The following is a 15,048-nucleotide window of genomic DNA, read 5'->3' as shown; positions in this document are numbered from 1 at the left end:
AGCCCTGTGAAGTCAGAGGCAAAGACAGGAGATGCTGCTACAGGCAGAGAATGCCAGGATTACCACCAACACTGGAAGCTGGAAGAGACAAGGAAGGATGCTTCACTAGAGCCTGCAAAAGGACCACAGACCCACTGACACCTGGCCTCCAGAACTAGAAAAGAGTCCATTTCTGTTGTTTGGAGTTGCCTAGTTTGTGGCAACTTGCTGTGGCAGCCTTGGGAAACCAGTATGCTAAGTGAGGTCATAGCAAGTGTGGGAAGGATGAGGGTGGACCAACAGCCAGGGGTCAGGTCAGGCAGACCAAGTCACGCAAATCCTTTGGATTCGATTTGTAAATGTGATGGGAAGCTTATTTCGCTATATTCTTGGACCAAAGATAGGGATATGTGGGGAATTAGTGAAAGCCTAGGTTGGGACATTGCTTACCAGGTGAAATCCATCACCTGAGACCCAAGATGAACACCAACTGAGAAAGAGCTGTGGGAACCTCTCCTTAAGATGCCTTTGTCCCAAGGAAAGAAGGTAGGTGGGAGGCCACCTGCTGAGACCCTCAGCTATGTAGCTTGTTTTGAAAACTGGTTATTACCTTGACTCTCTCCATCTCCACGGAGGCAAAGCTCCATCCCACCCAGCACCTGTACCAGTGTCTGCTGCTAATTAAGAGAGAGACAGATGGAGGAAGGTACAGTTTAATTTTATAGCCTTGGTTCCTTCAAGGCAATTAGGCTTATTGGAAGGAAAGCACCTTTTTCATTCTTTCTTCATCTCTTTAAATGAAGAAAAATCAAAACGGAGAGGACCAGTGTTGTTGAAAGCCTCACACATCTGTTTCCTGGTCGGCTTGTTAGCCATCTGCCCACGAGGTACCCGAGATGATTAGGTTAATGCATTTACTAACGGGGCTTACAAAGCTGCTCAATGAATCTGTGATTTCTTTCACAAGTAGCTTTTTAATATACTAAGACAGGGACCATAATGCACAAAGCTGAGAGTGGCCAGGTAAGCATTTCTTTCCTGTCCTTGATACCTAAATCAGAGGGGATGAGAAAGAGGATTCCACGAAAATTGCATTTTCTGACTGTGGGAACAGTTCATCCATGTAACCACCAACCACATCCTTGTTGACATAATCTTGAAAATAACTCTTTGAAGGACAGTTTCACACCCGAGGCAGCAAGTCTGTACTTGCTCTGCACTTGTAGAAAACACCTCTGAGTCTTGTGAAGGAAGGGTATCAGACAATAGATGTGAGTAGTAGAATCCTCCCTATAGAACATTAGATGATCTGCTAACCCCTTGTTTTCTTCACTTTATTACATAGATATCCTTTCAGTTTTTGAAACTACCATACTACTTCCCACCTCAGGGCTTTTGTAAATGTTGTTCTGTATCAGTTATCTACTGCTGTATAACAAATTACCCCCAAACTTAGTGGCTTAACGTAAAAACTGTTTATACAGTTTGTGGTCCTGGGTTAGCTGGGCAATTATTCTGGTTTAGGCTGGCTTGGCTGTTCTTGTCCAGGCCTTCTTGGTATCTGTGATCAACTGGCAGGTGGGCTAATGGCTGTTTGGTATCTGTATGGCTAATGGCAGGTGGGCTAATGGTCTAGGATGGCCTCACTTGGTATCTGGCAGGTACCAACCAGGCTGCTGTTGGCTGGGTGAACGTGGGCAACTGGAATGCAGGTTTATCATCTTTCAGGAGGCTAACCTGGGTTCTTTTTGCACTTGGAGGCAGGGTTCCAAGAGCCTGATAGCAGAAGCAGTAGAACTTCTAAAAGCACAGATTTGGGATGTGTGTGACATCATTTCTGCTACAGTCTACTGATTAAAGCCAATCACAAGGTCAGGTCATATTCCAAAGGTGGGGAAATAGACTCTACTTCCTACTGGAAGAAATTGCAAAGTATTACAGCTACTTTTGCAATACACCCTATGTGCCTTCTCCTGGGTGCTGTTTCTGCTACTTTTTACCTTCAGATGCCACCTAATAGAGCATCCACAAGGATGCATTCCCTAGCCAGCCCTTCATCCCAAGTGGAAAAGGCCCCTTCTTACGTCATCTCATAATGAGAACTAGGCACCCATCACACACGGCCGGTGAAAGGAAGCAAAGAGGGAAAGAAGGAAGGAAGGAATGATGGTTGGTTGGGATGACTGGTTCCTTTGTGCTTAGCAGGATGTCTGGCACAGAGTGCTCAGTAAATGTTGGATGTAATCCAGTGCCTCCTTCATAAACCAGAAGACAGACAAAATAGATGTCTTGAATAGTTACTCTCTTTCAGAATTATGCTATATAGCTTCTATGTCTCATATAATTTATTCCTAACAATAAACCTCAGATTACTTATTTTATCCTCATTTTACACCAAAAGAAATGGCAATATAAGAGGTTGAAATTACCAACATCTCATATACTCAGGTTCTGATTCCAAAGCCTACAGACTTTTCTGTCCCACTTTTGCACCATATACCAAACATTTTCAGAGCTCAGGGGCTTCCCAATGCCAAGTTCCCCAAGAAACCTATTCAGGGCTGAGTGTGGAGAAGGATGTAGGTTCTCCATGTGGGACTCCATGATTTCTTAGTCGGGGCTACTTCTCACACCAGCACTAATATGGCAAGAGTTGCCTCTACGACTATTTTTGTTGTTCAGTTATTAAGTTGTGTCTGACTCTTTGCAACACCATGAACCACAGCATGCCAGGCTTCACTGTCCTTCACTATCTCCCAGAGTTTGCTCAAACTCATGTCTATTGAGTCAGTGATGCCATCCAACCATTTCATCCTCTGATGTATGGTTCTCCTCCTGCCCCCAATCCCTCCCAGCATCAGGGTCTTTTCCAGTGGGTCAGCTCTTCACAGCAGGTGGCCAAATATTGGAGCTTCAGCTTTAGCATCAGTCCTTTCAACGAATATCCAGGGTTGATTTCCTTCAGGACTGACTACTTTGATTTCCTTGCAATCCAAGGGGACTCTCAGGAGTCTTCTTTAGCCCCACAGTTTGAAGGCATCAATTCTTTGGTGCTCAGCCTTCTTTCTTTTTTTATCTAGAACTTTTTGAGAGGATATCAACTTGCCAATTTATTGGCACACCTGCTTCATAATCAGTTTCCTGGGTTTGTCAGAAATAGGAAGCCTTAAATGCATCCCTTGATCTGAGCTGACCTTAGACTAGTCCATTGGTTGGAAAGAGGAATATGGGGATAAATGGTTCTGAATGATGCTGGGGGTGCAGAACAATGGTGGGTGAGACTTTTAGCAAGAGACTAGAAGAGGGAAAAGAACTTCCACTCCTACTGTTGTCCTGATATTACCTGTGCTTTGCATTTTGATCATAATTTATTCACTGAATATTTATTGCGTATCTAATGTCTGTTAAGAACTAGGTTGGACATTGCTTATACAATGGTGGGCAAAAATCAGACCCGGGCTCTTTTTCTTGAAACTCTAGTGGAAGAATTAGACAATAATGAATGAACTGAATAAATAAATGTAGAAAGGCAGCTGTGACACATGCCCTGGAGAATGACCTATCATGGAGGGATATGACTTTGTCAAACTTTGTATGAAGGAGGGGTGCTTGAGCTGGGAGGCAGCTGGAGATAAGAAAAATAAAGTGGGTAATCACTTCTTTTTTAATTAAAAAAAAAAAAAAACAAACATTTGTACAGACAGCATGCTAGATACCAGGGCTGTATCTGTGGTTCTCAACTTGGGCTGTATATTAGAATCATCCAGGGAGGCTTGAAAAAAAAATGCCTGGACCACGCCTTCAGAGATTCTGATGAAATTGTTTGGGGGAGGGATCCAGGAATCTGTAATTCCATAAAAATCATACACCATGATCAAGTGGGATTTATCTCAGGGATGCAAAGATTTTTCAGTATCTGCAAATCAATCAATGTGATACATCACATTAACAAACTGAAGAATAAAATCCACAAGGTCATCTAAATCAGTTCAGGTCAGTTGCTCAGTTGTGTCTGACTCTTTGCGACCCCATGGACTGCAGCACGTGAGGCTTCCCTGTCCATCACCAATTCCCGGAGTTTGCTCAAACTCATGTCCATTGAGTCAGTGATGGAAAAAAAAAAAAAAGCTTTTGATAAAACTCAACATCCATTTATGACAAAAACTCTCCAGAAAGTGGGCATAGAGGGAACATATCTCAACATAATAAAAACCATAAATGACAAACCACAGCTAACGTCATATTCAGTGGTGAAAAGCTGAAAGCATTTCTGCTAAAATCAGGAACAGGACAAGGATGCCCACTCTTGCCACTTTTATTCAACATAATATTGTGAGTCCTAGCCACAGCAATCAGACAAGAAAAAGAATTAAAAGGAACCTGATGCTTTTGAACTGTGGTGTTGGAGAAGACTCTTGAGAGTCCCTTGGACTGCAAGGAGATCCAACCAGTCCATTCTGAAGGAGATCAGCTTTGGGATTTCTTTGGAAGGAATGATGCTAAAGCTGAAAGTCCAGTACTTTGGCCACCTCATGCGAGGAGTTGACTCATTGGAAAAGACTCTGATGCTGGGAGGGATTGGGGGCAGGAGGAGAAGGGGACGACAGAGGATGAGATGGCTGGATGGCATCACTGACTCGATGGACGTGAGTCTGGGTGAACTCCGGGAGTTGGTGATGGACAGGGAGGCCTGGCATGCTGCGATTCATGGGGTCACAAAGAGTCAGACACGACTCAGCGACTGATCTGATCTGATCTGAAATTGGAAAAGAAGAAGTGAATGCTCTAAAAGTTCTCCCATGTGATTCCCATGCACTGCCAGCATGGAGAACCACTGAGCCACATTGATGGAAAGATAAGGTTTCTGCTCTCAAAGCACTCACAGTCTAGTGAGAGCAAATAGATGTGAAAATGGAAAATTATAAAACAGCACAGTCAGTGCTATGATAGAGAGAGCAGGGGTTGCTGAGGGAGCTGGGGGAATCAGGAAAGGGCACCTTAGCTTAGTCTTGAAAGATGAATATCAGAGCATCTGGTGTAAATGAAGGGTGAAGCATGTCAACTCCAACTTCTGGTTCTCTGACCAGCTCAGAGACCTTATTATAAATACTCAAAAGACTTGACAGTTCACAACACTTATCATATTTCTACTTTGACGTAATTTGTGGGATTGTTTGGTTACTTTCCATCCTCCCTAGCAGAATATCCACTCCATGAGGTCAGGGACTTTGTCTTTTTCTGATTCTCCCTTATACTTCCAGTGTCTGTCACCTGGCCCATGCCTATTTGATGAGTGACTAAACAAAGTTGCTTGGAGAGGTTTTGGTAGATGGTCAATTTTACATTTAGAAATATGCCTTTGGCTGCATAGGCTAGAGGAACATTTGGTAGATACAGCTGGAAGGACCTGTGGGTTAGCAGTTGTGCTGGGGAGAAGAGGAAGATGACATCAGCACCTGCTCCTGTGTTCCTGGCTTGAGTAACCAAAGAGTTGGTGTTCCCACTCTTGACAGATGGAAGAACCTGAAGAACAGACTGAGTGGTGTTGGTGTATTCAGGCTTGGCCACCTCGAGTGGGAGATGCCAGTGACTCTGTCCTGAAGATAACTGGATACATGAATTTTGAAGTCCAAGGAGATGGTGTCAGAGCAGCCTTCTGTTGGGACATTATGGCACCGGAAACCCAGAACTTTCCTCTAGAAGACAGCAGTTTTACTATTAACTTAAATAACTCATTCCCATGTCAGTAGCTATCCCATGGTTCCTTTTGGCATTGATATTCTGTGTCTGTATGCAGCTCTAGAATTCAAGGAGGAGGGGAGCATTCTCTTGAAAGATTGCATTATGCAGGGATGTTTGTATTAAACATGGACAGAAACGCAACCTAAACTGTATTGAGCCTAGAAATTAACATGTGGCTTCTTGGGGCATTGTGCTGAGGAATTTAAGTACAGGCTGCACCTACTAGGAAAGAGCTCAATGAGTGCTTTCTGCTACAGATGCAGAGGGGGGCAGGGGGGCATGTTTGTCTGTTCAGTCCTGAAAGCAAACCTTTCCCTCTGCAGCCTTCCAAAAGCATCAAATAGCATCTATTGGAATTAGGTTCTATTTTGGCACAGTCACTAGTTGTGAGTAACCTCAGTTAAATAATTTCACATGCCTTAGCTTGAAAGTTTCCTAGTCTGTCAAGCAGACGTCATAATCCCCATCTCTACCACCTCTTGTACTTGTTGAAAGGATCAAATGAGAAAATAAACGTAGAAGGGCAATGAGCTCCATGAATTTACATACAGTCATACATGGAACAGTACGAGATGTTAGAAGTGTGAATAAAAGAGCAGCACATTTTTCTGGGCTCCTGGGAGATGTAAGTTCAAAAGTTTATTGCTAACACAGTAATTTTAAAGGTATAGAGGCTCTCCTAATAAAAGAATTGTGAGAGAAAATAAAATGTAAAAGTCTCAGAAATTTATTAAATAAATTGAAAGAGAAGGAAAGGAAAGAAGGGAGAAGGGAAGGAAGGAAGAAACAACCAAAAAATAAACAGTCATTTAGTGCTCTAAAGTGTAATGAATGAAGTGGACATTGGTATACTTCTTTTGTAGCATAGATGTCAATATGTATGAAGGGCCTTAATAATGTTTGTGCCCTTTGGCCAAGTAATTCTACTTCAGATAAGTCATCTCAGGGCTGGATAGTAACTATTTCAGGCTATGTAACCTATGCAGTCTCTGTCACAAGTACTCAAATCTACTACTGCAGAGCAAAAGCGACCACAGACAGTAGGTAACAGAATGGGTCTGGGGATGATTCCAGTAAAACTATTTACAAAAACTGGTGGTAGCTAGATTGATCTATGGGCTATAGTTTTCCATCATCTGATATAGATTGAAAGATATTTTAAGAATGATTTTCCTTTCAAAATTCTAAATACAAAGAGAGCTTTGGTCTAGAAAATTCTCATTTCAGCCTCATTTATATTAGCAAAATGTTCGCACCACTCGAATGTTCATCAATAGGACAACTGATTGATTTTTGTAGTTCTGCTCACTGAAATACCTCAGTCTAAATAGGTATTAGAATGCTCTTTGTTAATGATTCATAAAAATATGAAGAAATGCTTGTTAGAAAGTTACATGGGAAATTATAATTATTCATAACAATGATGATGATAATGGTGACCAACATCTAAGCACATTGCATGTCATATCACTTAACCCACTAAACAAACCTATAAAGTAGCCTTTTTATTGAAGCCAGTTTCCTGATGCAGATGCTGATGGTAATAAAAGTTATTTATATCAAAGTTACACTGCTAGTATGTGTCAGAAGTGGGATTTGAACACTGGTCTGCTTAACTGCTGAAAGCAAAAACTAACGCACTAATACAAATTCCAAATGAAGCTGTTGAGAAAACCAAGAGAAAATATATACAAGTATTGATATCGATTGTTTTGTGCAGTAGCTGGTAGATATGAATATTTCTCAGTGTGTTCAGTATTTTCTCTAATGAGGAGGTATCATTTTCATAATGATGAAACAACACTGGTATTTTATGAGAAAGGCAAGGAGGGCAGAGTGCTAGGTGTGATGGTGGGGGAAGAAGGATCAAGGTGGGGGAAGCTAGAGATTCCACTGGGGACGCCCTCACCTTCTTGGTTGTGGTCTTGTTTGTGAAAAACACATGGCCCTGTCTTCCTTCCTTCTGTCTGCTCCAGCTGGTGTTTCTAGTGTGTGTCTCGTTGGACTGTTGGCCCACTGAGATGCTGTTCTTGGGTTGACCTGGCCGATCCCTAACTGTCTTTCTCTCTCTCTCCTCTCTCTCCCTCTCTCTGCTCTCTCTTCCCCTCCTTCGTCCACCTACCTGTCCCATTGTACAGCCGACAAGGTAAACGATGACTTCTACTCCAAGCGACGGCACCTGGCTGAGCTGGCTGCCAAGGGGAACTTACCTCTGCACCCTGTAAGAGTGGAGGATGAGCCACGGGCTTTCAGCCCTGAGCACGGCCCCGCCAAGCAGAATGGACAGAAGTCCCGCACCAACAAGACGCCCCCCCACCCCCTGGCCTACAACTCCACTGCCAACTTTAAGAGCTGGGACCCCAAGGATCAGTCTCTCCGGCGGCAACAGGCTTATGGGAACAAGGGCAAGCTTGGCACGGCTGAGTCAGGCTCCAGCGACCCCTTGGGGACTCGCACCCCACACTACCCACCCCCACAGCCATACTTCATCACCAACAGCAAAACGGAAGTGACTGTCTGAGGTGTCGCCACAGGGGACATCCTGGAGACCACACTCAACTGAGAGAGGCAAAAAATACCCCAGCCCACGTCTTCCCTGTCCCCCGCCAGCACACCCACCTACACACTCACCCTCCACACCAACTGATGATAAACCTACTGGTGACATGGAATCATGCTTTTCCTGCGTCCTGCCTAATGTGTGTCGGCGGGCAGCTGAGCAAGACTGGAGCGTGGACGGTCCACGGTACAGCCAAGGGGTAACTGAGACACCCTCTTTGAACTTCAGGGCTGAGGTGGATGACTCACACGCCCAAACCATGGGGCTGATTTTTTTCTTTTCCTCCTAACTTGAAACTGAAATCCATGATGAAAAAAAGGTAGCACAATTTAGAGAAATTGTCCAGTTGAGCACATATACCATTTACCACATGTTGTCTGTTTCTGGGTGAAAAAGTGAGAAAAGGGTGGGGTAGAGAAAAGGGGTCGTGTGTGCCTGTGATAAGCATTTCCTAATCCCAGAAAGTAGTGATATGGACACAGAACTTTGCTAAGCATGAGGAGTAACTGGACCCCACCACCACCACCATGCTTTTAGTACTTTTCATATCAAGGTTGGAAGCAAAAACAACATACACTCAAACTCACAAAAAATGAACAGACCCTGAACCCACCTACAGTGATGGGAAAGAGAGGACATTTTTAGACAACTCCCATAAAGACCATGGAAATGGGAGGGGTAGGCTTGTGTGGAAGGAAGAGGGTCCAGAGGGTCTTCAATAACTATTTTTTAAAAAAGAAAAATACAATAGAATCCCACTACCAAACAGACAAGAACAGCAAAGTAATTTTTGTCCAACATTTTCAAGACCTAGGAAATCAACAACGTCATCAAGAACAAACAAAATTCACAGTTGAGATGTCAACGAGAGGCGAGAAGGGGACACAGAGCCTGTGATTTCTGGCATTGCCCCCTTGCCTCTGAGACAAGAAACAGACACAAAATCCAGTCCTCTGTTAACTGTCTATCCCTGACTCCCTTCCCTTTCAGCCTGTTGCTGCCGCCGCCGCTGCCAAATTTCAACTGCTTTGGACTGAAAATGTCATAAGCGTGGGTGGTGCCTTCAATGTGTCACTGTTGAATGACAGTCTTGTTTCTCAAGTGCAACCTGTGTTCTTTTACCTTCCTCCCTCCTGTCTTTCTGCAGTAGTAGAAGTTGTTTCCATCTTCCTTTTGTTGGTGAGCCCACCCCATCACACACTCTGAGGGGGCTGTTGCAACTTGCAAAGACCAAGACCTCCTTACCACCCACACCCTCAAAACTCCATGAGTCCCATGATCTTTTAGCTCCCCAAGCATTTCTGGGTCCCATCATTCCCACTGTCCCTCCAAACCGCCTCCCCAGATACTGTGGTACATTCATCCCCGACTCATGATCCCCCAAGGTGGGTGTTCAGATTGGTTCTCATAGCTAAAGGATGTCCCAACAAAGACAGTTTTCCTACTAGTTTGATTTATTTGGTGGTGGTGGTTTAGTCATTAAGTCACATCCGACTCTTGCTACCCCATGGACTGTAGCCTGCCAGGTTACTCCATCCATGGGTTTTCCCAGGCAAGAATATGGAGTGGGTTGCCATTTCCTTCTCCAGGAGATCTTCCCCACCCAGGGATCAAACTTGCATTTCCTGCATTGGCAGGCAGATTCTTTACCACTGAACCATGAAGGAAGCTGATTTGTTTAGTGGAAGTCCAAAGAGGGGAACTGACACAGAAGAGATTTGCATTCAAGGTGAGAAGTTTTCAATCTATCCCTCAAGGGCTTGGCTAATTAACAGGAGCCTCGGATAGACCCCTAGGTCTTTCTTTGTCAGAAACTAAATGTGGTCTGGTCCAACAAGACCCTTCCTGGAATGCTGGATTTCAGTATTCTGCCTCCCCATCTCTGCACTCTGACGTCATGGGATCAGGGAAACCAGCTGTTTATTCCTTAGTCCTGGCTGATCTGGGGATGTGCACCATGCATTTTATCCCTCTGGGCTTTAGTCTTCCATTTGCTACGTGGGGAACTGGGGAGAGATCAAGATTTTCAAGCTTTCTGAAAATGAAAAAATGAAATCGTGCCCAGAAGACCTCCTGTTGGATCCCTGTGCAGACCGAGGCTCTGTGCTAGACGAAGCAGGGATGGGGGTTTCAGTGCTTGTTTTCTCAGCCTCTTGGCTGAAATCCCAGTGCTCCCCACTGTAGAGTAAACACCACGGGGCTTGGTCAGTGTCTCCTTGATGTTATCTGTGTACTTGCAACACACTTTTGGCATGTCTGTGTGTCCCTGTCACAATACTTGTTCCTAAATTGATGCATTTTTTGTAACATTTAAATGACCACATAAACAGCATTCTCATGCACTTAAAAAAGAATCAGCCAGAAAACAGCACTGATACTTAAGATGAGAAGAGATCAACATTTGTTAAACATATACACAACAACCATCTAGCATTAAATACACAAAACTCCAAGACATTTCTGTCAAAGGAAGGTCTCAGACTCATTTCTTTCCAAGTGGGAATGGAGGGAAATGCATAGTTATTTATAATATGAGGGCCATTTTTCATGCATATAGTATTTTCTGTGTCTTATGGGTTTTCATTATTAGTGTTCTAACTTCAATAAATAAGTTGTTTAAAGTCAGATTTAGAGAATATTAGACCTTCCCTTGTAATCCTCAGTGACATTTGTTTAGTATATGGCTCTATGTGTCCTGAGTCTAGTGGCTTTGAATTAAGAATGTATAAAAAGTGCTGGTGTTAGAATCAGTGGAGCAGGAAGTGTTATTTGCTAACATTACCCCAGAGACCTGCTTAATTTTAGTGATAAATCGGTGCATTTTTACTACATTTACCTTTTGAAAGGAAAACTTCCTGCCAGTATCATAAATAGAAAACCAGTATTCCTCAGTGGCAGCCATCCTAAACAGGAAGTAAGTGTAAAACTATTAAGTTCTAATTACAGACTTGCCCGTGGAAGGGTTTGAGCCTGGCCTTTGCTACCCCCTTTTCTTCCTTCTTTCCCTCCTCTCTTCCTCTCCCCTTTTCTTTATTGCTAGTGTTGTTTTTCAGTCGCTTAGTCATGTCTGACTCTGCGACCCCATGGACTGTAGCCCGCCAGGCTCCTCTGTCTGTGGGATTTCCCAGGCAAGCATACTGAAGTGGGTTGCTATTTCCTTCTCCAAGGGATCTTCCTGATCCAGGGATCAAACCCATGTTTCCTGCTAGCAAGCGGACTCTTTACCACTGAGCCATCAGGGAGGCCCTTTTATTTATTAAAAACAGATTAACAGACATTCAAGAGTTGCTGAAGATATTCTAGCCCCCAGTGGAGACTTTCTCTTTGAAGTCATCAAATGGACTGACGAAAGTGAAAAGGGAATCATTTCCCACGTGACAATGTTAATTAGTGCCCTATGCATGTACTACTTAAATTTGTCTTGCATTTGCTAGTGGTATACAGCACATACTTCAGGAAATACAGGATTGGCTCATTTGGTGAGGTTTCCTTCAGCTCAGAAGTTCTCTCCTTTCTAGTCTCCCACTTAGCTGGTTTCTGCTGTCTGCCCTCAATCCCTTTCGTGTGACCTTTACCCCAGCCCTGATTAAGGACCTTTCTTGGTCTCTGAATCTACAGGATGTATTTGTCATGTTCCTTCTCTTCCGAGTAAACTGCCTCCAGTGAATTGTTAGTCGGGAGTCTGCAGTTATAGTTTTGGCAGTGAAATTGCAGCATGGTCCATAAGAAGCAGCAGTGGTGAGAATCCAAGAACAGTATTGGGTTGGCCAAAATTTTCCTTTGGGTTTTTCCGTGAGGTGTTACGAACTTTGTGGCAAGCCCAATACTTAGCCTTGTTACCTTCCTCTTGGCTTTGGGAGCTGAACTTGTGGGGGGAGTGAGGAAGTTTCAACAGGGAAGTTTGTTTTTTGGCTTCTTCTAGGGACAGTGGACAGACCTTTTGATACTGAAAGATTACCCTGAAGGATGACCTGTAGAACTATGATGGCCATGTATCAGCAAGGATCCTCTAGCTAGAGTGGGGAAACTTAGAAGACAGAAACCAGAACAAAGCAGGGAGACTACCGTCTCATCCCATGCCCTGGCACTTCCTCTACATACTCTTAGCTACTCCCCCACTTCCAACCCAATGGGACAAGAATCTGACTTCTCTTTGCCCTCCCAGAATATCTCATCCTTCATCTGCCTTGGGCTCCACCTGGCATCCCCATCTAACTCTCCCCAGGTTTTTTTTTTTGTGTGTGTGTAAATGGAGCATATTTTATGTGCAAATATTTTAGTAACCGTATGTTCTGCAAGTAAACCTGTGTTAATACTTGTCAACAACTGCAGAGTTTATGATACCAATAATACTTCCTACAATGATGAAAAAAACATTTGTTTGTTTTCTAAGAATGTTTATTTGTAAACATATGTATTCACTATATTAATATGAATTTCTTACCTGGCAATAAAATTGATTATATGTGATGCTGTTGGGTTTACCATGTATCTTTCTAGGGCCCTACATCCTAACCTGAGTTTTTACCAATGAACAGCAGTATTGAGAGCTAAATGTTTAATACTCTAAATATATGGGAAATCATTACAGGTAAAGGATAATTTTAATTAACTGTGACAAATTTTCTGGGAGAGTTTGAAAGGTTTGGGGAAGAGTCTATCCTATCTCTTAGTTCATGTCCTGCCTTGAAATGTATAACACAGATCAATTTCTATTATCATCACTAAATCTATTCTTCATGGTCAGGAATCTTGCTGAGGTTTGCACATTTGTTGTTACCAGTGACTAGGTTTGTAAAAGACACAAATATTGAAAAAGTATGGGGGACTGGATTCTTCTACTATATACTGAATTTCATTTCCTGTCTGGCTTCCAATAGCATTAAGTTTGAATGCTCAGGTAGAAATCTGCCTTAATGTCGTTCTACAAGGGAGGGATTCTGAGAAAAGGATTTGGTGTGAGGAGTTTGGGATGTGAAGGGAACACTGGTAAGGGGTGAGAAGGTGAAAGAAACATAGGAAGGAAACCAGCCCATAAAAGATGCTCGATCATGTCAGCTACCACTCTGAGTGACTAGAGTTTAATGCTTCAGGGAAACTGGGAGAATTATCCCACCCAAGTGGGCATGGAGCTGGGGTGCTCACACACCAACTCCCATCAGACATCATTTGAGCATTGCTTTCAAGGGGTGTTTATGCTCGCACAGTCCCAGGCCATCATGTGCAAGGACAGAGAAAGCCCCATACATAGGGATGGTAGGGTGAGAAGGCTTGGAAGAGAGAACAGAACAAGGCAGGGGGGGCTGTCTTTTCTCCACTCATGCATGTGTGCATGCTCAGTCGCTCAGTCATGTCCCACTCTTTGTGGCCCCATGGACCATAGCCCACCAGGCTCCTCTGCCCATGGGATTTCCCCTGAAAGAATACTGGAGTGTGTTGCCATTTCCTCCTCCAGCAGATCTTCCCAACCCAGGAATCGAACCTGGATCTCCTGTGGCTCCTGCATGGGCAGGTGGATTTCATTACCAATGAGCCACCTGGAAAGCCCTTCCCCACCCACGTCCTGACGCTAATGGGAAGTCTTAAAGACACAGGGATGGGGGCGGGGGCTCACAGGAGCTGTTCATACCCACATATCTAGAATCTCCTGGGAATGAAGCTTCCACCCTCTGGATACTTGGAGAAGTTGTCCATAAGGATTGTGGACCCCAAACTGCAGTCAGAGTGAGGGTCCTCAGTTCTGGGATCTGGGATCCTTCACTGGTCATGGGTCACTTGGTATCTCTCAGAGCAGATGTTGTGGCTTTCTCTCTGGGACATAGCTGTGGTCATCAGAGAAGCCTGGGTGGCAGAGGATGCTTTTCCAGTACTCCGGAACTGTTCAGATCTGTGGAGGCACTGAGCAGCACACCCCTTCCCCACAGATGCTGTCCTAGGACAGAGACTCATACTTCTGTGGGCGGTGGGAGGCCGTGGCAGACTCTTCCATCAGTGAGTCTTGGTTACAAAACACAGACGATAACAACCACGCCCGCCTTATAAATTATGTTTGTAGAGCTCTCAGGATGAGCCAGAGAAGGCAATGGCACCCCACTCCAGTACTCTTGCCTGGAAAATCCCACAGACAGAGGAGCCTGGTAGGCTGCAGTCCATGGAGTCGCTAAGAGTCAGGCACAACTGAGCGACTTCACTTTCACTTTTCACTTTTATGCACTGGAGAAGGAAATGGCACCCCACTCCAGTGTTCTTGCCTGGAGAATCCCAGGGACCGGGGAGCCTGGTGGGCTTCCGTCAGTCAGACACGACTGAAGTGACTTAGCTGCAGCAGCAGCAGCAGGATGAGCCACTGCTGAAGACTAGATGGGACTGTCATACTGGACCCTCACAACTGCATAAGGTAGGCACTATTAGCTTTGGAGGTGAGAGATTTATCTAAAACTTGAGTTGTTGTTTAGTCGCTAAGTGGAGTCCAACTCTTTGACTCCATGGACTGCAACCCACTAGTCCTCAGTCCATGGGATTTTCCAGGCAGGAACACTGAAGTGGATTGCCATTTCTTTCTCCAGGGGATCTTCCCAGCCCAGGGATCAAACCCACGTCTTCTGCATTGGCAGGCTGATTCTTTGCCACTGAGCCACCAGGGAAACCCAAAACTTGAGTAATTTTGTGAAAGCCACTCAATTATTAAGTAGTAGAACTGGGATTTGAACTCCAGACTTCATGCTTTAACTCCTACACAGTAGTGCTCATTTGCATGAGGCTGTGAG

At 44.2% G+C, this 15,048-nt stretch overlaps 1 protein-coding gene across 3 annotated transcripts in view; it reads left to right on the top strand.

Moving 5' to 3' along the window:
• Positions 1-15,048, top strand: part of SHISA9 (shisa family member 9) — a 461,433-nt gene that overhangs the window by 342,795 nt on the left and 103,590 nt on the right. The window contains exon 4 of one of the 3 annotated variants that reach the window (XM_086375702.1): positions 7,860-8,393. The exons of 1 other annotated variant lie outside the window; for it this stretch is intronic. In XM_086375702.1, the coding sequence (XP_086231828.1) occupies positions 7,860-8,242 (383 nt within the window). In that variant the 3' untranslated portion in view covers positions 8,243-8,393. Of the gene's footprint in view, positions 1-5,492; positions 5,869-7,859; positions 8,394-15,048 lie in introns of those variants that run through there. One more of the 3 variants, XM_086375703.1, reaches the window with a different exon arrangement.

This window comes from Bos grunniens, chromosome 25 (assembly GCF_055505025.1).
Source record: "Bos grunniens cultivar Pamir isolate PY7600 chromosome 25, Bosgru_T2T1.0, whole genome shotgun sequence".
Classification (NCBI taxonomy): Eukaryota; Metazoa; Chordata; class Mammalia; order Artiodactyla; family Bovidae; genus Bos; species Bos grunniens.
The sequence above is the reverse complement of the archived record's forward strand: the minus strand, read 5'-3'. Positions and strand labels throughout refer to the sequence as shown.